The sequence below is a fragment of the Ursus americanus genome, chromosome 7, assembly GCF_024610735.1.
Source record: "Ursus americanus isolate L20-20 chromosome 7, mUrsAme1.1.p, whole genome shotgun sequence".
Taxonomy (NCBI): domain Eukaryota; kingdom Metazoa; phylum Chordata; class Mammalia; order Carnivora; family Ursidae; genus Ursus; species Ursus americanus.
In genome coordinates, this window is record NC_142133.1 from 10,698,518 (window position 1) to 10,723,126 (window position 24,609).

Sequence of the window (24,609 nt, forward strand, 5' to 3'; positions counted from 1 at the left end):
AACCGGAGCGCAGGCGCACTGGTGTCACGTGATGACTCCCGGAAGTGCCGCTGGCCAGCTCGGGTCTGGTTGTGTTTGGGGCGGAGGCGGGTTTCGGAACTATGGCCAAGTCCGGGAAGGAACTGGATACCCAGAGCGTGGTTGCATTCACGGTGTTAAAGCGGGCGGTGGAACTAGACTCGGAGTCCCGGTACCAGCAGGCTTTTGTGTGTTACCAGGAGGGGATAGACCTGCTCATGCAGGTTCTGAGAGGTGAGCAGGGAGCCGTGGAGAGAGGACTAGAGGAAAGGAACTGGATCCCGCTGTGTCTGGGATGGAGTGAAAGTTAAAAATCCTTCTTGTGCACTACCAGGAAGCAAATACAGAAGGTGGATATTCTACAGGACAAGTGGACTGGTTTCTTTTATATCTTTAATAGATTGATGTCATCAAAAAAGTGGGACCGTACTCTAGATTTTTAAGAGACACAATAAAATATAATGTATAAACCTTGATAGGACTAGTTTTGAACGAAATATAAAAGACATTTTTGTATCAGTTTGGAAAGTTTGAATATGGATTGGGTAACAAATTACTGACTTAAGTAGTATGGTTTTTTCGAAAACTGTCTTTGATTTTTAGAAATGTAGACTGAAGTGTCTTGGAAAGAATTTGTCATGATGTCTGAATTTAATTTTCAGAAAAAAAACAGTTGGAGCAAATGTGGCAAAATGCTAACCATTTTTAAATCTATGTGATGGGTAATAAGAGTGTTCATTACACTATTATTACTTTTCTGTTTAGGCATTTTCGTTAGAAGTAAACAAAAAATCACGTAGCGGTAAAAGAAAAAAAATTCGTAAGAAACGTGTGTACTGCAACTCAGTCTGAGAAATGCATAGGATTGTGGGTGGGGCAGCGAGACTGTCATTCAGTGTTGAAAAGTACCAAGTAACCAAATTAACAACTAGTACAATCCCTGGCCCGTAGTAGACACCCAGTTATTAGGTACTAAACTCATTTAAGACTAGCTTCTGCTCCCCACCCCCTGGAGCTCCCAGTCTGGCTTAAGATCTCCCCTGTGCATTTTAGCCTAAGTGTTACAGAAGCTTTGAAAAGACAGCAGAGGGCAGTCTTCAAGGTTGGGTGCTTTTGTCAGAACTATACAACTATAGGGGCGCCAGGGTGACTCAGTCGTTAAGTGTCTGACTTTGACTCAGGTCATGATCTTGGGGTTCTGGGATAGAGCCACTCATTGGGTTTCACGCTCAGAGGGAAGTCTGCTTCTCCCTCTCCCTCTGCTCCTACCCAACCCGTGCAGGCGTGCAGGCACCCTCTCTCTCTCTCAAATAAAATAAAATCTTAAAAAAGAACTATAAAACTACCTTGGGAAAGCCCGTTTGATGATGATAATGATGATGATGATAAGAGCAATTATAATTTATGAGTGCTGAGTGCTGGCACTGTGCAGAGTACATCAAAATCATAATCTTGTTTTATTGCCCTATGAAGTAGGAGTTGATGTTATCCTCATTTGCAGCATACCATTAAGCTTTTCAGTTCCACCACAATTAGTAGAGTCACAATTGGAACCCAAGGCTTTAAAGACTCTGGTATACTGACTGCCAAAAAGAGACATGTACAGTCCCTGGGTGGCTCAGTCAGTTAAGTGTTTGCCTTCAGCTCAGGTCATGGTCTCAGGGTCCTGGGATGGAGCCCCACATCAAGCTCCCTGCTCAGTGGGAAGCCTGCTTCTCCCTGTCCCTCTGCAGCTCCACCTGCTTGTGCTCTCTCTCTTTCTCTGTCAATTAAAGGAATAACATCTTTAAAACAAACAAAACCCCCATCCCCCAAAACAAATATTACCTTCTCTGTGAGGCCGCCTCTGACCTCCTGTGTAAAACTACAACCCCATCCTAGGACTCCTTTATCCTTCTTTTTTGTTTTATTTTATTTAATAGCACTTATCACAATCTAACATACATATTTTACCAATTTACTTTTATTGTTGTCTTTCCTCCCACTTGAATGACAGAGAATAATTGTGTCTATACTAGGCTTGAACAAGCCAGTATATATATTGTGGTTAATAAAAAGTTACACGTAAGGAGAGGAAGAGGGCTAGAATGAACCCTGTGGGATCAAAGTTAGCATCATGAACTTGTGGTTTTTAATATATATACAGATAGATAGACACAGAAATAAATGCAGATGTACTTGTGTGTTATTAACCCTACATATACTTTCTAGCCACGTTGACCGAAAGGGTCTAGAAGTAGTGACAGGACTTCCTTAGTGGCAACAAGTACAGTCAGCACCCGGAATTGGATGTCTTCATACCATTCTCCAACAAAGGAACCAGGGCTTCTTGGAAAAATGGTTGATTCCAGGGCTGGAGCAGGGAAAACACAAGATGAGCTTAAAACGTTTTGCACCAGAAAGCAAGGAAGTGCTCAAAATATGGGTGATGTCGAAAGGACAGGGGCCAACATGAAGAAGCTCTCAAAGCCAAAGCTGATAAAATTAGAACAAGAAAATAATAGTGTTGCCATTTGCAATGACATGGATGGAGCTAGAGAGTATTAATGCTAAGTGAAGTAAGTCAGTCAGAGGAAGACAAATACCATACGATTTCACTCATATGTGGAATTTACAATAAAAACCAGCAAAGAGAAAAAAAAAAGAGGGAGGCAAACCAGAACAGACTCATAACGATAGAGAACAACTGATCAGAGTTAACATTGCCAATAATAACACATATTTACATCATGTATCCACAAAATCATAAAAGGTGGAGAGAGGCTAAGGACACCTATTACAGATTAGAGGAGAACAAGAAGACATGACAATTAAATGCTGTATAGGACCCTGAACCAGAAAACAAACTTTAGTGGGAAAATTGGTGGAATACAAATAAGGTTTGTGGATGAATTAATATTGTATCAGTGTTAATTTTCTAACTGATAATTGTACTATACTTACATGATATGTTAATATTAGGGGAGTCTGGGTGAAAAGATACTGTACCATTGTATTGCAATTTTTATATAAATACAAAATTAAAATTTTAAAACTGGTAGTTTAAAAATGAAATTATTATGGAAAATATAAGCAATATCAAAAGGAAGGAATGAAGAAACCAGAAATAATTTGGTGACTGGGTTTTGGGGGGTGGGGCTTGAGGTAAGATTTTATTGATAATGTATATTAAAAAAATACCTTACATTTTTGGGGTGGCTGGGAAAATTATCGAACATGAACTATAATCGGGAAGTCTGGAAGAGAACCTGGTTTTGTGGAAGAAAGATAGGTATTGTTTGCTATGTTTTGAATACGCTAAGATTTCAGACTTGTGGTTGATTGGGACAAAATAGTTCTCAGACTCAGGTTTGACATATAATAACCCATCCTATCATCTCACCAAATTTGGTGTCCCTGCCAGTGAGATAGTGTCAGAATCTCCACTCCTAAATAAAGCTGTTTCAGATGCTTAGTGTAAAAATGAAGGTCTTGCGTGATCAAGGCAAATCTGAGCCCATTCGTGCATTCTAGGACTGAGGCAAACCATGCTTAAGGTTAGGAAATTTGTGGTAGACTTGAGAAACTGGAAATAATGCCTGTGCTAACTAGAAAAACTATTTGGAAATTTGAGAATATATTTTTTAATTTGTAGGTACCAAAGATGATACAAAGAAATGTAATCTCAGAAAACAAATAACTGGCTACATGGATAGAGCAGAAATACTGAAGAAATACTTGGATCAAGAAAAAGAAGGTAAAGAGGCTAATTTACAGAATATGTCCATAAGCTATTGTGGCAAAGCCCATCTAATGCAATGTTTCTGGCTCTACCTTTTGGAACTCTTTGTGGCCTGGACCGTTTATCCCTGGGAGCCTACAGGTTTACTCTGCATTCCCACTTCCCTATATGTAAGCTATTCTTAACCTTTTGTGGGGGATCCCAGGGGGAGGTGGTTTTCACATACCCTGTTGGGAATCTGATGAGAGCTATACATACTGCAGAACTCTGCATGCTGTTTTAAGAAATTCACAGATCCCCATGAAGCTTATGTGTGGACTGCAGTTGACACAATACTACACAGAAATAGGGAATGTAAATCCTTTATTTTATTTGTATCTTCCCTTTATAAAATGACCAAAATGTTGAAATAGCTAGAGAAACTGCTGGGACTTCTTAAGGATTTTGCTGTGAATCAAAACATTTCAGGAGTTAAGTATTCCTGATGACTGGAGATGCCATAGGTGTCCTTCCCTACTTATTATTAGTTCTCTACTCATGAGCATGCAGTTTACAAACGTTATGTCTATAAATGGTCATCACCACCTTTGCCTGGCACACTCCTGCCTTTTTTTTTAGCCAAATTTACTACTGCCCTCAAAAAACCAGTGCCTGCAGGGGTACCTGGGTGGTACAGTCGATTAAGTGTCTTACTCTTGGTTTCAGCTCAGGTCTTGATCTCAGGGTTGTGAGATTGAGCCCTCTGTTGGGCTCTGTGTACGGGCAGCACAGAGTCTGCTTAAGATTCTCCCTCTCCCTCCGCCCTTCCCAGCCCCTGCTCTCTCTCTCTTTCTAAATAAATAAATAAATAAATAAATAAATAAATAAATAAAATCTTTAAAAAATCTATTAAAAAAAAAAACCCCACACACCAGTGCCTCCAGCCCTTAGCTGCACTTCCTCACTGTCCTTATACAGCCCTCTCCCATCTCTTTCTAATATTCTGTATGAGCCCATCCATACCCTGGGTACCCCCCTCCCTGAGCTCCTCTGTTGGGTGGGAATAAAATAGTGTTTCCTTCACCCTAAATTGAAATGTACAATGAAATTTCCTTTTAAAACATGGGTGAAATGTAGTACCACCAGCATTGTGGTTTGAATACATTGGGTTAAATTAACCTATGTGGCCAGCTTGACTTGAAAACTGATGCATAGTTACCAACATTATATATGTGGGAACAGTAGGAGCAGAATCCAAACTACTGGTTTTTAAGCAACCTTTAAATATGCAACCATCATATAAATTAGGAACTACCATTAGGGGTCATGTTTTTTTAAAAAAATCTTACAGGTCTTTGATAAGTAATTCAATACTTATTCATTTGGAATCAACAAAAACAATGGAACTATTTCACTGATCCCGTGGCATCCTAGTCTTTGGCTTGGGTTGTTAAGTGCTGTACATTTCTGCTTAAAATACTCTCTTTAAGGTCTAAGAAAGACTTCTGAATTCCACATAATATTGCATTTATATGTTTAATACTTTAGCTATTAAATTGAGGACATAAAATGACTTAAATCTGAAGGGAAGGACAAGGTAGCCCCTGAGTTCTAGCTTATGGTTCTACTCATGGTGACAGAATGTCAGCTGTCATTATACATAAAGCTGCTCTTGAATAAACTGCCTGGTCTGTAGGATTCAACTCAAGAACCTGTTGCAAGAAATCTCTGGACTTTCCTACTTGGCCTCCATGAAGGTAGAAATCACTTAAGGAATTGTTTGCCTTTATCTCTGTGTAGCATCTTCCTTTGTGCCTTGTATATATGTAGTAGGTATTCAGAAATGTTTGCTGAGTGGAGGAGTCAAAAAAATTAACTCGTATCTATTCCTGATTAATCACTGTATGTAAATATGTGTAAAAAGAAAATAAATGGTCACTGGTTTTATTATTGAAATTTGTGTTTTTAGATGGAAAATATCATGAGCAGATTAAAATAGAAGAGAATGCAACAGGTTTCAGTTATGAGTCACTTTTTCAAAAATACCTTAATGAAACAGTTACAGAAGTTTGGATACAAGATCCTTATATTAGACAGATCCATCAGGTAGGTGAAATGTACAAAAATATGATGAAATGTTATTTAAAATGTATGTTAGTAATAACCTATTCTGATGTCTTTCAGCTATATAACTTTCTTCGATTTTGTGAGATGCTTATTAAGAAACCATGTAAAGTAAAAACTATCCATCTTCTCACCTCTCTGGATGAAGTAGGTATCTGGAAGCATTTACTCTTTCTTCATTAACTTTATTCAGTTACGAGATGTAGTTTGAGCAAGGAAAACGTGGACACCACTTCAGCTAGAACTATTTCTTTGGGAATTATCTAACGATAGGCCTAAAATACCTTCCAAAAAATGCTGTTGATTTTTTTCCTGATTTTGTTGTACCTTGCATTTGGCCACTTTGCTAAACTCTCTGATTCAAATAGTTTGGATATTCCAGGAGATGATCACATGTCTGCACTATTGACAGTTTTGTCTCTTCTTTACCAATGATTGGGTCTCTTCTTCTTGAGTTATTGCCTTGGCCTTCTGGAGCGCAGCGTGATAGTCGGCATCTACGTCTTGATTATGACTCAAGGAGGAATGCTGCTAAATAAACCAGATTTCTAGGATTAACTTGGAAAGAAAGCAGCCCCATCTGAATAACTAAACAGCATTACTAAAATACATTTTAGGAGATGGGACATGATTGGGTTATGTACACATTAGAAAAAAAAACTATTTTGATAAAAACCAGTGCTGTTAAACTGCTTCATACTCTGGTTGCTTCTTTGAGATAATAGACTTTGAAACTATTATGGAATCTTTCCCATTTTAATTCATCCATCATACACATTGCACAGCTTAATGATAATTTAAAATACTAATAACTGAACAGAAAATTGTATTTTTCCTATTAACAGGGTAGTAGGAAACAGCAGCAAAGTAGTGGCCTGCAAGAAATAAAAGAGTCACTCCAGAATCATGGGGTGCTGTTGGAATTAGAATATTCTTCTTCAATACATGACCGAGAAATTAGGTTGGTGTATAGCAATATTTTAATTTTTATGTAGTTGAAAATACTTGTTTTTATTTCTTTTGATAAGTTTCATATAATTGCATATAAGTATTCAACTTATTAACATTGTAAGTAAAGCTCAATTTTAGTATCTTTTCACTATTGAGAAAAGAAATCTGGCTTATTATGTCTGAGTTTCATATTTCCTAATGGAATAAGTTTACTTGTTCTATTTCATGTGAGAAGAGGAAGTATTCAAGTATACATATAGTGTTATGGTATTGGGATAATTTTCTTTCCTGGTGATAATATTTAATATTCTGATGATCTTAGGATTTACTTCTTATAGTTTATTAAGTAATCTCATAGGTGTGACAGTATGCTACAGTGTCTACAAGGAAACACACAGAGGCGTGTTCCTCTGTTTAGCACAGTGGCTTTCATATGTTTAGAGTGACTGCACCCTTAGTTTTAATGAATACTTAAACACAACCTAAATGCAGGACAGATGAAAATGCAGTGCTGTGGTTGAAGCAGAGGTTGGGATCCAGAGCTCTTCTTGCGTATGTCCTCTATCTCTAGATGGGGGAACCCCTGCAACACACCATAATCTGCCTGAATACACTTAGCAGAACAGGAAAATTTTGTCAGAAGTCTGAAATTCGAGAGTAAGATTTAATTGGATCGTCTAACTTGTTACCAGCTAATCAAATCAACTAACGGTTTCTTTGGATGTTTTTATTTCATCGTAGACGTAGCTCTTAAGTAACCCCTGGTTTGAGTCAACTCATGCCACTGCAGAAAGTGATTTTCTTTGTTAGGGGGAAATGTTGCTGATGCTTGCTATCGTACACCTTTGATAACTGTCTGACTTAAATGTCTGGAATATAATGCTGTATACTATTTCAATAGGTTTAACAATGGATGGATGATTAAGATTGGAAGAGGACTTGATTATTTTAAGAAACCACAGGTAGGGTATAGTCTTAGGAGTGAGTATCTTACACTCTTTTTTGTATCATTTTAACAACATGGCTTTGGGGTTTTTTTTAATTAAAAAAACTCTTTTCTTCTCTTCTTAGAGTCGTTTTTCCCTTGGATATTGTGATTTTGATTTAAGACCATGTCATGAAACAACAGTGGACATTTTTCATAATAAGCACACAAAAAAATATGATGGGTAGTAGCTTAATTTGCATTATATATTTCTATTTTAAGTGAATATTGATTTTGTTGTTACTTTGGAGAGATCATTCCTATAATTATGAATCTAACAATAAATTTTTATATTTCTACTAATTTATGGATCCATTTTTCAGTTATGTAACCAATCCTAAATATTTTTATATATACATTATTCAGGAGATTTACAGTGTTTCTAGTAACAAGGTTAATTTAAACATTTTACCAGCTTTTTTCTTATTTGGCTGTTGGAGAATGAATCAATAAATAATGAGCACCTATTATGAAGATGAATTGGATGTTAATCTTGCCCCTGGGAATTTAGCATCCAGGAGGAAAAATCATGGATTAGAGTACTCTTTGAAGAGACAGATGGGCTTGTAGGTCTAATAACCAGAAGAAATTCACCAACATTCATTTATCCAATATTACCTAACTCTATAAAGGCAAATCAACGTGCTTAGTTATGCAGATACAGTTTGCAGCTAATTCAACCTTGGCTGGCACGTCTGTAAAGCTTTGCAGCTTAGAATCAACTGTTCTGGGTAAGCTCATCCATCTAGATGCCAGCTGACTGCTTGGAGATAGGTTGGGTTTGGGGATAAAGGTAGAAGTAACGGGCAGTCCAGAAGCTTTAAGAATAAGCTAAGCCAGTCTATGGAGGGAAACAGAAGTACTCATGTTGGGGAATACACATATAAACATCACATCTGGAGAAGACTGAAGATTACATTCAAGATTAAGTAGTATTGAGGACCAAAGCCGGGTAGAAGCCACGGGAATAAGGTCAGGCAGAGTGGTCCTGGGTGACTTGACTTGGACTTGATTTATGTTTTACCTCTGGGAGCCAGCAGTCACCTGAGTTGGCATAAAAGACCAAGAAGGGATTCCAGAAAAGTTCCTAATGTTTTTCTTTAATGTTTTCAGGTTCAGGTGCTGATAATGCTGAACCTGAAAAGACTCAAGCCAGTTTGCCAAGTTTTATTATATGGAAATTCAGGGTCTCAGGAGAGCGAGTGTTGGACCTAATCAGAAGTTACTTTCTGCAAAGTATCGTAGCTATTTTGCCAGGTGCCTATCAGCATGTGGAAGTAGAGTGGCTTTTCATTCAGGTGAGAACATGTATTAGACCTCCTCCTTTTCATGTTAAAATAACCACTCTGATTTCTTCTAGAGCATGTGAATCTATCACTGTAGAGATTCAGCAGTTCACAACCCTGTGAAATTAACTTTTATCCAACCCACATAGGAATCCTGCCTAAGACATATTGATATTTAAGGAAGAGCACCTATTCATTATTTATAATAATGGATAAAGCAGTAATGCTATCCATTATTCTAGATACTTGAAATCTATCCCCAGAACCAATTAGAACATCAGAAGACTACCATATCCAAGTTACTTATTAAATACATTAAGAAACATGCAAGAACTGTATGAGAAAACTATAAACTTTACGGAAGAATGTAAAAGAAAACTAGGGCAAGACAAATTATATTCTTGAATGGGAAGACTTAATAAGATGTCATTTCTCCCTAAGTTAATTTATAAATTAAATGACAGACTAACACTAGGAGACTTGCTTGACCAGCTATAAAGATGTGAAGTTACAATATATATATTTTTTTAATGTATGGGCATAAGAACGGACAAATCAATTGGGTAGAATGAGTCTGAAAACACCTGAGAGAAAGTAAATGTGTGTATGGGTCCTTAATGCACAACAAAGGTGTGGTTCATATTAGTGAGGAAAGAGTAGACTATTCAATAAATCTTTGGAAAAAACATTAGATCTCTACCCCCACATAGAGGTTATTCTGTTAAAGAGCTAATTAATTAAAAAAAATTTTTTTTCTAAGATTTTATCCATTTGAGAGAGAGAGAACATGAGAGACAGATCACAAGCAGGCTGAAGGGGTAGAGGGAAACGCAGATTCCCTGCTTAGCAGGGAGCCCAATGTGGGACTCGATCCCAGGACTCTGGGATCATGACCCGAGCCGAAGGCAGACGCTTAACCCACTGAGTCACCCAGGTGCCCCCCAAAAAATTTTTTTAAAGCTCCACTAAATATACTAAGTATAACACAAAACCCAGGAATTATCAAGAAAAGGAAAAGGCAAAAGATTTGATCACGTAAATATTGAAAACTTGAGTAGAGAGAACCATAAAAAGTTAACATGACCTCAGATTTATAGCATATAGAGAAAGGGTTAATAGTAGTAATATATAAGGAAGATAGCCAAATTTTCAGGAAGTGAACTCAATCTTGCCTCTGTTAGCCTCACCAAGGACTTTGTCCTTTGAGCGATCTCTCCCTCTGCTGCATTGTTTCTGCTAGACAGACATTCCCAGCCAGATACCACCCATCCTATTTCTTTGTTCTATATGAACAAACTTCTTAAAGTTCTCTATACAATTTTTTCCCATTTTGTCACCACCTATTAATACTTCAGCTCACTTCAGCCAGGCTATCCTATCACTCCACTGAAATTGCTCTTGTCAAGGTCAACAATGACTTCCATTATTACCATATCCAGTGGGCACTTCTTAACCTTCATATTACTTGACCTTTCAGGAGTATTTGACCTAGTTGGCCTCTCCTTTCTTAAAGCTCTCAAATTCCATGAAACATTCTTTCCTTCTCTTCCACCCTGTCTTTTAAGTATCGGCGTTCTCCTATATTAGATACTAAGTAGTAACCTCTTTTTTTTTTCTTTTTAATCTACACTCTCCCCCAAGTGATTATACCAGTAATTCCTTAGTGAAAAGCAATAGAAACTGCTCTTACCTGATGTAAGCAAAAATAGTGGGTAGTTCAAACCATCAAAAGAGGTACAGACTTGGCCTTGGAATTCTGCAGTGAAAAAAACCCACATCTAGAATCACAACACAGAACTAATCAGCTGATACCACTGTTGACCCCAAGGCAAGGCCTGAACTCAGTAGCCTTATTACCACTTCTATCACTTAAATTATTGGACACTACACTGCCATCTTAGCACCTTCTACCCCAGAAATTCAGGCCCTGGTACTACTGCCAGAGAAGGGTTTTCACCATCCCAGGTTCACTTCATCATGATCCATTCAGAGTCTGAAACAAGTACATCTGATTGGCAGAGCCTCTGTCATGTGCCCTCACCCTGGATTCAAGAGAGGTGAGAAAGAGAAGATAGTGAAAATTCCAGTTTCCAGAGGGGAGTGTTGTTGGTGTGCAACCTCTGGAGTTCCCCAGGTGAAATTCAAAACTGGCCTCCGTACACTCAGGGCGAGGAGAGACTGAAGACAGAGGCAGACCACTCCAGATTGGTAGGTGGGGTTTAATAAGCAAGGGAACTTACCTATGAGGCTTGTCTTGGGTGGCTATGAGACAAGTAATCTCCACACATGCCTGCAGAATCTCGAGAGTTCATGGAGGCCTTGATGGGATTCAAGTCACATCTACAATCCAGATAGTCTGAGTAACATATGAGTCTCTCAAGGCTGAGTCCTTGAAGTGGCTCCTAGTATGGGAGCAGTGGACAGAACACACATCCCAAGGACAGGGGAGGGTGTAAAGAGCCTCCGATTGCCCATCTCCAGTTCGAGGGTCAACTGCAGTCACATCTTCTTGATGACCTCTCCAACAGGAGGTTCTGCTTCGCAGCAAGGTTTTTAAGTTGGAGAATTCCCCAAACAGTGAGGGGACTCAGGTGCTAAACACTTTATGCTTTAAGATGAATTATGAAAGTTCACAATTATCCCTTTTCATGACTTCAAATACTATATATATGCTGTCAACTCCTGAATATATAAATTAAGCCAAAATTTTTCCTTGGCGCTGTGATCTTACATGTTCAGCTGCCTATTTGGCATTTCTCCTGGCATTTCAGAAGCACAGTCATTTCAAATATAGGAGGCTGCAGCTGAGCTCTGGAAACAACACTCCCCCACTCCCTGTGTTTACTCCCATCCATCCAGTTGCTCAAATAAGAAATCTAGGAGTCATTCTTGATTCTTCGTTTCCTTTATCCTCATATGGAAACAATCAGAAAAGTCTGTGGACTCTAGCTGCAAAACATACCTTTTCTATTCTGGGTAATGCTAAGTTTCCCTTTTGGAACTTGAAGCTAACCTTTCACCTGATGATATCCTCGCTCTTGAGAAACATGGTATCAGAAAATCACGAGTGCTTTATTGCCCCAAAACACATCATATCAGGATTTTTATCTTTCTTGGAAAGTAACTTTAACATGTTGCAGCAAATGTAATGAGTAAAAAATACACCCATGAGAAATCTCTTCAGAATTGTTTATTTGCTGTTTAATATTGCTGGAAAAGAACAGAAGGACCTGCCTATGAAACCCGACTCAAATGATTAGACTCAACTCAAATGGTTAGACTGCCAGTTGTGTTTGTCCCAGGAGCCACTTGAAAAGTAAAATCCCCTTCACTTACTCCACTCCCACACTGAGAGAACCAGTTGCAAACAAAACCTTGTGTGTCCCCTCCTGCCCCTTCCCTTCGTCAAAAAAAAAAGGGGGGGGGGAGATGAGATCTGGATCCACTCAGTTACATGAAAAGAACTCATAAGAGCTAAATTCACATGTTAAAATCCTAACCCCCAGTACCTCAGTATGTAACTATTTGGAGATAAGGTCTTCAAAGAGCTATAAAGTTAAAAATGATGTCTTTAGAGTGGATCCTAAGACTGGTATCCTTATGAGAAGTGGAAATTTTGACACAGATATGCACACTCAGAGGAAATGTAACAGCACCCCAATTGGTCTTAAGGGTTAACGTGCTTCAAGCTTATGCACGCCTTGCTTGCTGACCTGAATCCCAATTTGTAGCAGTACTAACCTACTTCCCTTGAGATCCTGCAGACTGCTAGAAGCAGAATTCCCGGAAGATAAGGCTTGACCACACTCAAAAACAGCCACCACTGACCATGGCATCTTCAATAAGAGACATCTGGCTGGGATCCTTGATTCCTGGCACAGGGGGAGGAGTCTGGACTGCTTTGCCAGGACGTGGCTTATTGGGCTGCAGGGGCATCCTTTACTGAGATACACCTAGGAGCCTTGATTATTGGTAGAGCAGAGGATTCTGGAAGATTTTTCAAGGACAAATGATCAACTGCTGAGCACCAATTTCTCCTGTACATAGCCCCCTCACCATTCCCTGTGCCTTCCCTTTTAATAATCTGCTGCCCCTGGACAGGGAAGATGGTCTTTGAGACGTTAATCTGCCATTTTTCCAGGTTGCCAACTTCCTCAATAAAGCAACCCTTCTTTTCCCACCAACACTTTTCTCTTGAAGTGGTGACTTTGGAACTGGTCCTCTGTCCAATAACAGAAAGACCATGTGAGGATACAGCAAGAAGGCAACTACCTGCAGGCCAAGGAGAGAGGCCCCAGGAGACACCAAACCCACCAACTCTTCTTGGACTTCCTGGCCTCCGGAACTGTGAGAAAAAATATTTTTATTGTTTAAGCCACCTACTCTGTGGTATTTTGTTATGGCGGCCTTAGCAAACTAATATATACTGCTTTATTGTTTCCCTTTAAATGGAATCAGAATTAAACCTTGTCCTGAAAATGGAAGTCATCCTTAATTTTTGACAAGGGCTTAACACAATGCCAGCATCTTTCCATGGCCACTGCCAGCATTACTTCTGCTAGGATTCCTGCTGTAGTCTCCCAAATGGCTTTCTGCTTCCTGTGTTCTGTCCCTCCAATCCATTCTCCACAGAGCAGACAGAATAGTCTTTGTAACAACTGCAGTATCATTGCACTTAAAATATGATCTGTGTCTACCTTGGGCTATCTGTCCCTACATGATCCGGTCTCTTTTTTCTCCATCTTCATCTTGCTCCATTCTCCCCTTGTTCCCACACTTCAGTTTGCCTGTACTTCCTTTGACACCATCAGTAACCTAGCTTTTACCTGCTTTAGGGCTTCCTGTATGCTGTTGTGTGGTAGATTATACTTTGCAGAAATGGTTGCAATAGGATCTCCTAGACCCAGTAGTAATTTTTATAATGACTTTGACATTCCTCCCATGGAGTGGTGGCTATCCATGTTCTCTCCTTTTGGATTTGGATGCACGTGTGGCTATACAAATTGCTTCCAAGATAAGGTATAAAAGGAAATATTTTCTGTTGGGCTTTCTTGAGTCACTTCTGGGAATTCAGCTACCATGCTGTGAGGAAGTTCAGGCAGCCTTGATTAGGCGCATGGGAAGGAATTGAAGGCCTCAACCCATTGCTCCAGATGCGCTCCCAGCCAACTGCCAGCACCAACTTGCCAGCCACGTGAGCCATCTTGAAGCAGGTATTTCCAGCTCTTTAAGCTGTCCTAGCCGATGACACTGGATCATATGCTCTATCCCCATCAAAGCTCAAATTATAGATTTGTGAATAAAATAAATGTTGTTTCAAGCCACTAAGTTTTGGAGTGGTTTGTTAAGAGGCAATAGATAACTGGTAAAACCGGAAATACTCTACACCCCACTCCACTCTGCTTGGCTGCTTCTCATTCTTCAGTTCTCCATTTCAATGTCCTCTCCCTGATAGCTCTAGCTATGTAGCCCCTATTATTGTCTGTTATAACTACCCAGGCTTATCTTGCTTTATAATTATATACTGATTTGTTTGTCTACATTTCCTATTAGGCTCATGTTTTTTAAACTCCAGTCTTGACCTATTAATGTGTGATAAAATCATTTTAAAAGATGAAATCAAATATAAAATCAAATATAAAATGTTAAATAAGTAAATAGTATAGGATAAACATTGTATTGTAAAACTTGCTGGGTTTAATGTCTGTGCTAGTATATAATATAAAATATATATATATATAAATATTTTTTTAAAAGATTTTATTTTTTTATTTATTCGACAGAGATAGAGACAGCCAGCGAGAGAGGGAACACAAGCAGGGGGAGTGGGAGAGGAAGAAGCAGGCTCATAGTGGAGGAGCCTGATGCGAGGCTCGATCCCATAACGCTGGGATCACGCCCTGAGCTGAAGGCAGACACTTAGGCTGTGCCACCCAGGCGCCCCAAAATATATTTCTTTACTCTAGTTTTTAAGGAGTTTGAAAGCCACCCAGGCGCTGTGCCACCCAGGCGCCCCAAAATATATTTCTTTACTCTAGTTTTTAAGGAGTTTGAAAGCCAGTACACTAAACTGTCAATTCCTGAGGCTAGTAATCATGTCTCTTTCACTCACCATGAACCAACAACTACAAAGTACCTGGGACATAGTAGGCATTCAGAAAACACACAGTAAATACTGTAGAAATCAGAGGAGTATGTGAATGAACTGCAGAGACACGAAGTGGTTGGCAGTGATGTTACTCCTTGAAGAAATTTGACAATGAAGAGATGTAGAGACACAAAACCTTAAGCAGGGGTTTTGGGGAAAGAAGAGACATAAGCGTGTTCATTCACTATGTGTAAGGATCCAGTAAGTGGAGAGAGAAAATTTAAGATAAAAAAGATAAATATTTAATAGAAGGCCCAAACAGGTTGGAAAGGACAAAGATCCAGGTACAACTAGCCTTAAGGAAAAGGTGTTATTTGAGAGTGAATGAGAAATGGTAAGAGGAAATGGGGTGCTGAAGGAGCTCATTTATGAAGGCCTCCACTGTCAAATTATGAGTCAAGATTTGTGACAAGAGAAGTCGAGTTCTGAGTTTAAGAAAAGTGGAAACATTTATGAATAAGGCCTCTGAAGAATGAGGGAGTCAATGGAGAGGAGTTGACTCTGACACCAATAGAGGATAAATAGAAATATGAAATTGGGTTAGTCTGCATGATTATGTGAATTTTCTTCCAGCATTGCCTGCCATCTGGGTATGATAGTGAAAAATCAGTTGATGGAATGATAATAAAACAATGGTCATTGTAGGTCAAGAGAGAAAAGCAAATGAGAATGCTGGTAAGACAAGACCATATACTTGAAAGAACTCAGGGTTGGATAGGAAGGGAGATGAAGCAAGAGATTGGGAGGGTTAAGGGCTTAGAAAAGTGCAGTGGGCTTAATTTAAACGGGAGAGGATGGAGGATAAGAAAGTACAGCTGACACTTGAATAACGTGGGGGTTAGAGGTGCTGACCACGGCACAGTTGAAAATCCACATGTAACTTTTGACTCCCCAAAAACTTAACTAGTAGCCTATCGACCAGAAGCCTTACTAGTAATCGTCAAGACTCATTTTGTATGTACTATATTCTTAAAATAAAGCTAGAAAAAAATGTTACTTAAAAATCCTAAGAGAAAATACATTTATAGCACTGTAAAAAATCTACATATAATTTAAACCATGCAGCTCAAACCCACTATCAACTTTGTAATTAAAAGGAAGAATTTTAGAGTTTAAGGTATCAGAGGTGACAAGAAGCCTGAGTTATATTCCTTAGAGTTAAGAAAAAGAACTAAATCAGAGCTCACAGTGTCAAATACCGTATACACACCCATGATGGTAACAGAGAAAGGAGCAGATACATGTGTGCTAGATTAAAAAAAAAAAAATTGATGAAGAAAGAGAATATCCTACAGACCATAAGAAAATATGGACTAGGTGACAATTTCTAATGGGGAATAGTTACTGAGAAACTAGGTCTTTTTTTAAGGTATATATATGATGAGGGTGCCTGGCTGGCTCAGTTGGTAGAACATATGACTCTTAATCTCAGGGTTGTGAGTTCAAGCCCCATGTTGGGTGTAGAGATTACTAAAAAAAAAAAAAAAAAAAAACATACAATGTACCTTAAACATTTTATTATCTCATAAAAACTGTTAATATTAAGAAGTTTATTTGGAATCACATTATTCCCTTAATTTTTTCACAGAGAATATTCCATTTACTGTGTAGTTCATCATCTTCTGGACATGTCCTGCATAAAATATTTGTCAGCATAGAAATTTCATTTGGGCAAAACTTACTGCCAATGAAACTTGAATTTAATTTGTCACATATTTCCAGTGGCAACCAATGATCAGGTGCTTCAATTTTACAGATTTGAATCCTTCCATCCTTTATGTCTATGAATATTTTAATTTCCAAATGCGACTGTTCATACAATACATTAAAGGAAGTGTTTATACTAAACTTTGGAGTTTTGCCATATATCCACTCCCAGGTCTGTAGTTCTTTGGCTTTGTTATTTATTCCAGGAAACAGTGTCTCATCTGTTGGGTTAATTAGGTTAATATGATTGTCAATTTGATGATAAGCAGCATACTCTGCAGCAATAGCATTCATGAGTACTTCACAGGTCAGAGTGGGATCTTTTTCCAAAAGATTTTTTACTATGGAAGGTGTGCTAGCAGTGGCATTGCTCCTGATCCCTTGGTAAGGGCTCTTCAGCAAGGACGACAAGAAGGTCCTATCGGTACTACATAATAAAGTGCAGTGGTGATAAGCAGTAGTCCGGCCGATCTTAGAAGCTGTTCCTGAGATTTTAAACTGTCCATCAAGTAAAAGGTCACATCTTTTGGTGGCCTGTACATCCAGCTGGGGTTGGACAGCATTCAGAGCCCTCACAACTAATTTTAGATTCTGCATTCTATCATACTTTTTTTTGGTTGTAAAAAAAGTCAAATTGATATTACCCATATCATGGTAGACTGTTCCTCCTCCACTTCTTCTCCGAGCCAGTTTTATACCTTCTTCTCTCATCAGATTCAGGTTGCATTCCTGCCAAGGATTCTGATGCCTACCTATTACAATACAGGGAGAATTTCTCCACAAGAAAAGAACCGGCTTGCCTTCTAGATTCATATGGTCATGGATCCAGTCTTCTACAGCCAGATTTTGATAAACATCACTGGAAATTGACTGTAAAATGAGCCCACTTTTTACTTTGTTTTTAAAGCCAGCTGCTGGGACTTTGAGGTTACAAAGTAACTGGAAGCAATTCTTCATTGAAAATGGGATCAGCATGCTTTTAAAAATGGAAGACTGGGGCGCCTGGGTGGCTCAGTTGGTTAAGCGTCTGCCTTTGGCTGAGGTCATGATCCCAGGGTCCTGGGATAAAGTCCCGCATGAGGCTCCCTGCTCGGTGGGGAGCCTGCTTCTCCCTCTCCTTCTGCCAGTCCCCCTGCTTGTTCTGTCAAATAAATAAATAAAATCTTTAAAAATAAATAAAAATGGAAGACAAGTTAATTGGGAAAAAGAAAATTAAATTGTATTTTCTGGCTATTGATTCTTGGTTATTTTAGGTAAACTTTCCCAAGTATCCAGCTGCTTTTGTCTTTTAGCTTTATCCTTAGTCTTTAGCAACCCTGTAACAGAGTACTCAATGGAAATAAAGACAAACCTCAAATAATTTCAGTTGAACTGGAGTACGGGTGCAGATTTTTCAAACAATAAATCTGCAAATTCATTATTTAATATATTTCAAAGCCAAACAAATTATCTTGAATTCATAGGTAATACATGTTCATTGAGAAAAATGAGAAAATACATATAAAGAGCAAAATAAAAGAATCCATAATACCACCACTGCAGATAACTACAATTAACACTTTGGTGTATACCCGTTTTTTTCTGTGCACGAGTAAACACTACCCCCCCATCCAAATTGGAACCATACTGTTATTTCATTCAATGTTAAATCTATTTTTACATCAGCTTTAATGTGTAATATTCCATTATCAGATATACCACAGTTTACTACAAAATCAGTCTTAGTTCGTAATTTTAGATTGTTTTAGTTTTTCAGTGTTATCAATGACGTATTCATGAATATCTCTGTGGAAAGCTTTATGTCCTTAAAATACTTAAAAAAAATAATTCCTATTTACTTTGAGACTTGATTTACTAGCAGTATAATTCTTTTATTTAGATCAGTATTTATTTAGGATAGACCCCCTGAGGTTAGGGGCAGAGGCAATTAGAGTAGCGGGGCTATATGGAAAGGCTATGAACAATTTCATTATGTTTGGACACTTTACATGTTATTTTTGTTAGCACTGCTGATGGCAACAGGCTGAAAATACTAGCTATAGTAATCAAGTATTCTGAGTAGTTATGTTTGTAAAGAAACCATTCTATTCCAATTCTATTTCTTAGGATGCTCATAATTTTTCTCCAGGTTAAAGAACTAGGATAAAATGGGTTATTAAAGTCCAAAGCCAGGCCAAAATCTTTTGTAGTTACTAATGTCCTACAAGCACAAATAAGAGTCTTCATATTTTCATCACTCTTGATACATTCTGATAAACTACATACACTACAAAAAAGTTAAGCCAATTTATATTTTCTCTGTCTACAAATGTCAGGAGAGGTTTAATAGAGGGATACATAAATTGAGTCTCAAAATGGTGTTTACCAAATTGATGGAAGTAAAGCATATGTCAGGCATACACAAAGACAGGGTCATCTAATAGTAAGGCGCGTTTTGGATACTCCCTCCTCAGGGATGGAGTTACACTATTGGTCTTCTAGCTCCACTGAAACCTATGGCTACGCCGTCCTAGGAAGCCTCTGCAGCCCGACTGAATTTCTTTGTTTAAACTCTATTCTTGGGGCGCCTGGGTGGTGCAGCGGTTAAGCGTCTGCCTTCGGCTCAGGGCATGATCCCAGCGTTGTGGCATCGAGCCCCACATCAGGCTCTTCCACTATGAGCCTGCTTCTTCCTCTCCCACTCCCCCTGCTTGTGTTCCCTCTCTCGCTGGCTGTCTCTATCTCTGTTAAATAAATAAAATCTTAAAAAAAAAAATAAACTCTATTCTTGGTTCTGACTGACTGATTGACTTTGATATAGTCCTTCCTTCCCTGGACAAATATTTATGGAGTGCTGACTATGCACGAGATAGGAAGGGAATAGAGAAGGGGAGGAGACAAATTCATTGTAATTCTAAAACATTTGGACTTTCTCTAAAAGCAGCTGGGATCTATTTAAGTGTTTTAAGCAGACAAGCGTAAGTCAGCCATTATACAGAACTGCCTCTGCGGACAGTGTTCAGCATGGATTTAAGAAGAGACAGACTAGGAGCAGGGAGACTGGTTGATAGACTCATGCAATCGTCTAAGCTAGACACAATGAGCACCTGGACTAGGGCGGCAGACATCAGTGCAAGAGAACTGAGCACATTCAGATTCTGCTGGGAGTTGGGAAGGGAGGCAGGGCAACACCAGTGAAGGGAGGTCTCTGACAAAGTGGTAGTGCTGGGATCCAATGCAGGTAGGGAGGGAGGCAACCTTGAGAACAAACAGGAAACTCTTCCATTGTGATCCAAGAGAGAAACAGTAAGAACAGGGGTGGTGGACCATGATATGCTGAACGATGTCTATGGATCTGCAGATTTTCAAAGACCTTGTGGTACATCCCTCCCTAAGTTTAGGGCTCTGACTCTTGTCTGCATATGCAGAATGTGGCAGGATGCAAAGTGATTAAGATCTTACGATTTTTTCCCCCTCGTTTTACTGAGATATAACTGATGTAACATTGTATTAAAGTATACAACATAATGATTTGATATCTGAAGATACCGAAAAATGATTATCACAGTAAGTTTAATTAACATCCATCACCTCACAGTTACAATTTTCTTCCATGTGATGAGAATTTTTAAGATCTACTTTCTTAGCAACTTTCAAATATGCAATACAGTATTTTTAACTATAGTCACTTACAGAGCTTAACTATTAATCCTGGCTCTGCCACTTGCTAACTGAATAACCTAAGGCAAGTAGTTTAACCTCTGGCTGCTTCAACTGTCCCATTTATAAAATGTTCCTACCTCACAAAATGGTGGAGAGAATTAAATGAGTTAACATGCATAAAGCACTCATGCCTGGCAAACTGAAATGCTCGATAATGTTAACTGCTATACAGAGTTCCTACCTTCCCATCTCTATTCCTCTCATACCATTCCTGTCAGATTACAGGTATTCCCAACAGGAGCTTAAATAGGAAAGTGTGCAAAGATCCCCAACCAAGACACATTAAAGTGCCATTTATTTTGATAAATTAACAATAGTGAAAGATATTGACTTTGGTAAAAAATGCAACTTGTTAGGGTTCCCAAATTGTTCCAATTTATGTATTATTAGTGCACAAAATATAAATATCTCTATTCATCCAGGCATTGTGTATGCAGTGTGAATGAAATATAGCAAAGGTATTAATTCAACAAATCTTGCATCTACCACATGACAGGCATTATTCTAGGCACTTAGGATTGTGCCTATATTGTGAACCAAATAAGTAAAGATGATAATAAGGACTATATGAAAAAGCAGAGCTGGGAAAGAGGGAATTGGAAATTAACCGTGAGAGGAACTACTCTGTGATACTAAATAGGGTTGTCAGGCTAGGCTTCATTAAAAGGTGACATTTGAGCAAAGACTGAGAGAACTCAGTGAGTTAGGCTGAGAACCTACTATGTGCTAGAAACTGTTCTAGACATCTGAACACATAAACAAAAAGGCCCCGTGAGGATGTAACATTTCAACTAAGCCCTGAAGGAGAGAAAGAATCACACAAAGAATGAGGAAACAAAAGGATGTTGGAAAAAAACCCAAGTGCCAATTTATTAATTTACAAAGAGAACTGAAGGCTATCAACTGGATGTTCAGATCAGCCTGTCCAAAAACTGTGTAGGACTACTGGTAAGCCAACTTATCTTAAGTTTGCTCGGTGAAGACAGAACCTGAACAAAAGGACAGAGTTATAGGACTTGAGTGTCTGATGGGATGAGCCGCGAAGAAATCACGTTCTCTACTTCTGGGCTCTGGAAAGATCCTGGTAAAGCCAGGATACCTCTCTCTCCTAGAGGAGGCTTGGATTCATCTGGAACAGAGGCATTTCTCTTTTATTCAGTCCTTTAGTAACAGATCAGACGTCCGGCTGAATGACAGTCTTTCTTTAATTGTCAGGATATGTCCAGGCTTGAAGGCCTGGTGAAATACTGCTTCTTTAAATCAACTCTGCATGTGACTACTCTCACCTTGTAATGACTGATTTTATAGTTTTTCCCCAAAGAACAATCCATGTTCTAGGGGGACACTTTGCTACCACCACTTTGCAATGCCAAACATGCTTCTTCAACACTGAAAAGAAAGCAAAAAATAACAATCCTCTCTATCGTCCTAGGTAGGCCCAGCTCCTTCAAAACACTTTATTAAGTTATTCTGCCACATCTATGACAGTATGTAACTTACCCAGAGTCTCACGATGGTCATGCGCTTGTTTTACGTCGCCTTCTTGGCTCCCTGTGGGAATGCACAGAGCTGGCACCCAACACGTTTTAGCTTTTTACCCTCCTATGCTGGGGATGGGCCGTACCTAACCGAGGAGTTAGGTCCTCCCAAGGGCTGAGCGAAAACCCCGGCGCGTACAGCACCAGCAGCGGCGGCCCGGGGCGGTGCGCGCGCGGGGCCCGGCTTCAGGGTCCCAGGTCCCTGCCTGCCACCTGCCGCCCGCCCCAGCGCCCCCAGAGCCCCACTTCCAGCGTCGCCCACCTGCTGCTTCCGGTCGCGCCTAGGGCCGCTTGCTGGCTCGTTCAGGAGAAGGACGCGCCGCAGGCTGCGAGCGCTGCCAGCCGGAAACGCCGAGAGGAGGCGGGGCCGCGCCCGGGCCGGGGAGGTGGGCGGTGCCCCTCCGGCCTCGCTCTTCGCGGCGGGCGGGCGCGCGCTCGGAGTGTTTCTGCCCGCGGGGTTCCCGAGGAGGTGGCCTGCGGAGAGGCCCAGCCGGCGCCAAGCCAGAGCATATAGAAGCGGGGACGCAGGGCACGTTCCAATGGTCGTATGAAAAGTCATAGCGCCCCCCGTTCACATGGAGGTCCTCGCATGACAGCGCAGAGCTAACGGTCGCCCGGGGCGAATGTAGGAGAGGCGGCTGTGGCACGCTGGTGGGGGGGGGGGGGGCCCTCGCGGAGCGAGGCTAGCGTGAGGGCCCCGGGAAGCCGGGGCGGCCCGAGCACCAGCAAACACCTACTGAACTTGCGTTCCGCCAGGTCTTCACGCATCTGCTCATAGTCCAAAGGGCACAAAACTCCACTTGGAAGCTGAGGAAGCTAAAATCAGTTTTGACAAATTGCATTTAAAGGAATAAACGCTGCTCTGCCCAGTAGAGATGGGAACTGGTAGGAAGGACTGGGTCAGAAAACACACACCCTTAGGCTAAAGAATGTTACCCATCTGTGGTTGGCAAGAAAATACTTTCTCAGCCAGATGGGGGCAATTCCTCCAGCAAGCCAAAGTTTTAGTTAACTATTGCCGCATAACAAACGGCCTCAAATATCAGCGGCTTAAGACGATTTATTTCTAGCATTTATATGGTTTCACCTGGGCTTTATTCAACCAGGGCTGGCTGAGCTGGAAGGTCCAGGCTGGTCCTGTTCACACCCTTGTTGGTTCCTGCTTAGTGGCTGCTGGGGCACCTCAGTTCAGGTCTAGCCTTGGAAGAGGCCCTGCAGCCACATTCTATTGGCCAAAGCAACAAGCAAAGTCAGGCCAGAGAGAAAGGGTGGAGCGGTGGACTCCACCTCCTGATGAGAGGAGCCCAAATAATTTGTAGCCATCTTTTTCAGTCTTGCTCAGAAATGAAATCTTTCTCTGCGAATAGAAACTACCAAGACTTGCATCTTGGAATAAGAAGCATCCAGTGTTCACAATTTGGTGACACTGAGCAGGCCTCCATAAAAAGCAACAATAAAGACACAGTGGCTCATTTACCAATACCCTTTTGATTGAAGTCACTCTGAGTTCCTTTCTTGTATTATGCATATGGAACGAACTGTGTACAGAGTTAGCCCCAGTAGGAATTTTCCTAGTTATTAAAAATAGCCACACAAAACTGTCCCTTTGCTTATATTCTATCTTCCTAAATTTCATTTTTCTGAAATTTGAGATGGTAGTTTTTCCCCCCTATTTTCTACTGAGGTGGTTTTCAAGAATCCCACTCCCTCCTTCCTACTCTCAGACATTTGTCTTTTGGTTATTTTTAATCCCTTTCTTACTTCATCTTCTCCCCTGGTACCTTCTTCCATTGACACTCAGACGTGAACATCATAACCCTCCAGTGACCTCACTTCTTTTTTCCACCTTTCATCCTGCCCACTTCCCTTTAGAGCAGAGCTTCAAGGACTTGCTACACATCTAGTATCTGCTTCTTTACTTCCCATTCGTAATCAGCCTACTCCAACATTTCTTCTGTCCCCATACCATCAAGTGTGCTTCTTCAAGGGGTGGGGGTGAAATGGGTCAAGGTGGTCAAAGGTATAAACTTCCAGTTATAAGATAAATAAGTCCTGGGGATCTAATGTGCAGCATGGTGTCTATACTTAACAATATTGTCTTATATTTAAAAGGTGCTGAGAGATCTTAAAAGTTCTCATCACAGAAAAAAAAATTGTAACTGTGTGGTGATGGATGTTAACTTATTGTGTTGTTTTGCATTGTATACATATATAAAATCATTATGTTGTACACCTAAAACTAATACAATGTCATATGTCAATTATATTTCCATTAAAAATAGAAATAAAGAATAAATGAAATTCTTTAAATCATTAAAGAAAGTATTCAGGGCTGATGAAGAATGAAGTCAGTTATGTATTCTCACACGGTTGTGGGGAGAGGGAAAGGCCTTGTACTAGCAACTTTTCTGTAAATTTGACATTGTTTAAAAGTAAAAGGAAAATAATAT

The 24,609-nt window shown here is 39.9% G+C and overlaps 2 protein-coding genes across 12 annotated transcripts; one reads left to right on the forward strand and one right to left on the reverse strand.

Moving 5' to 3' along the window:
• The first annotated feature begins 43 nt into the window (after positions 1-43).
• MITD1 (microtubule interacting and trafficking domain containing 1) lies at positions 44-16,712 on the forward strand. 6 transcript variants are annotated; one of them, XR_015725123.1, is made up of 8 exons: positions 44-252; positions 3,653-3,754; positions 5,688-5,824; positions 5,903-5,989; positions 6,688-6,803; positions 7,695-7,755; positions 8,892-11,272; positions 13,265-16,712. XR_015725123.1 is itself a non-coding variant. In XM_045771743.2 (7 exons), the coding sequence occupies exons 1-7, from the start codon at positions 102-104 to the stop codon at positions 8,991-8,993; spliced, it is 756 nt and encodes a 251-aa protein (XP_045627699.1). In that variant the 5' UTR covers positions 44-101; the 3' UTR covers positions 8,994-16,712. The 6 variants fall into 6 exon arrangements, 2 of the variants coding, with proteins under 2 accessions (XP_045627699.1, XP_045627698.1); XR_006775250.2 differs by having other exon boundaries at positions 8,892-9,076; positions 11,084-16,712; XR_015725124.1 differs by having other exon boundaries at positions 8,892-9,076.
• LIPT1 (lipoyltransferase 1) lies at positions 5,988-22,910 on the reverse strand. 6 transcript variants are annotated; one of them, XM_087863312.1, is made up of 3 exons: positions 22,422-22,910; positions 22,122-22,172; positions 5,988-6,373 (listed from the first exon to the last, which is right to left on the reverse strand). In XM_087863312.1, the coding sequence occupies exons 1-2, from the start codon at positions 22,716-22,718 to the stop codon at positions 22,152-22,154; spliced, it is 318 nt and encodes a 105-aa protein (XP_087719438.1). In that variant the 5' UTR covers positions 22,719-22,910; the 3' UTR covers positions 5,988-6,373; positions 22,122-22,151. The 6 variants fall into 6 exon arrangements, with proteins under 6 accessions (XP_087719438.1, XP_087719434.1, XP_087719435.1 ...); XM_087863308.1 differs by lacking the exon at positions 5,988-6,373 and adding an exon at positions 16,713-18,060 and having other exon boundaries at positions 22,422-22,809; XM_087863309.1 differs by lacking the exon at positions 5,988-6,373 and adding an exon at positions 16,713-18,082 and having other exon boundaries at positions 22,422-22,809.
• Positions 22,911-24,609: the final 1,699 nt, after the last annotated feature.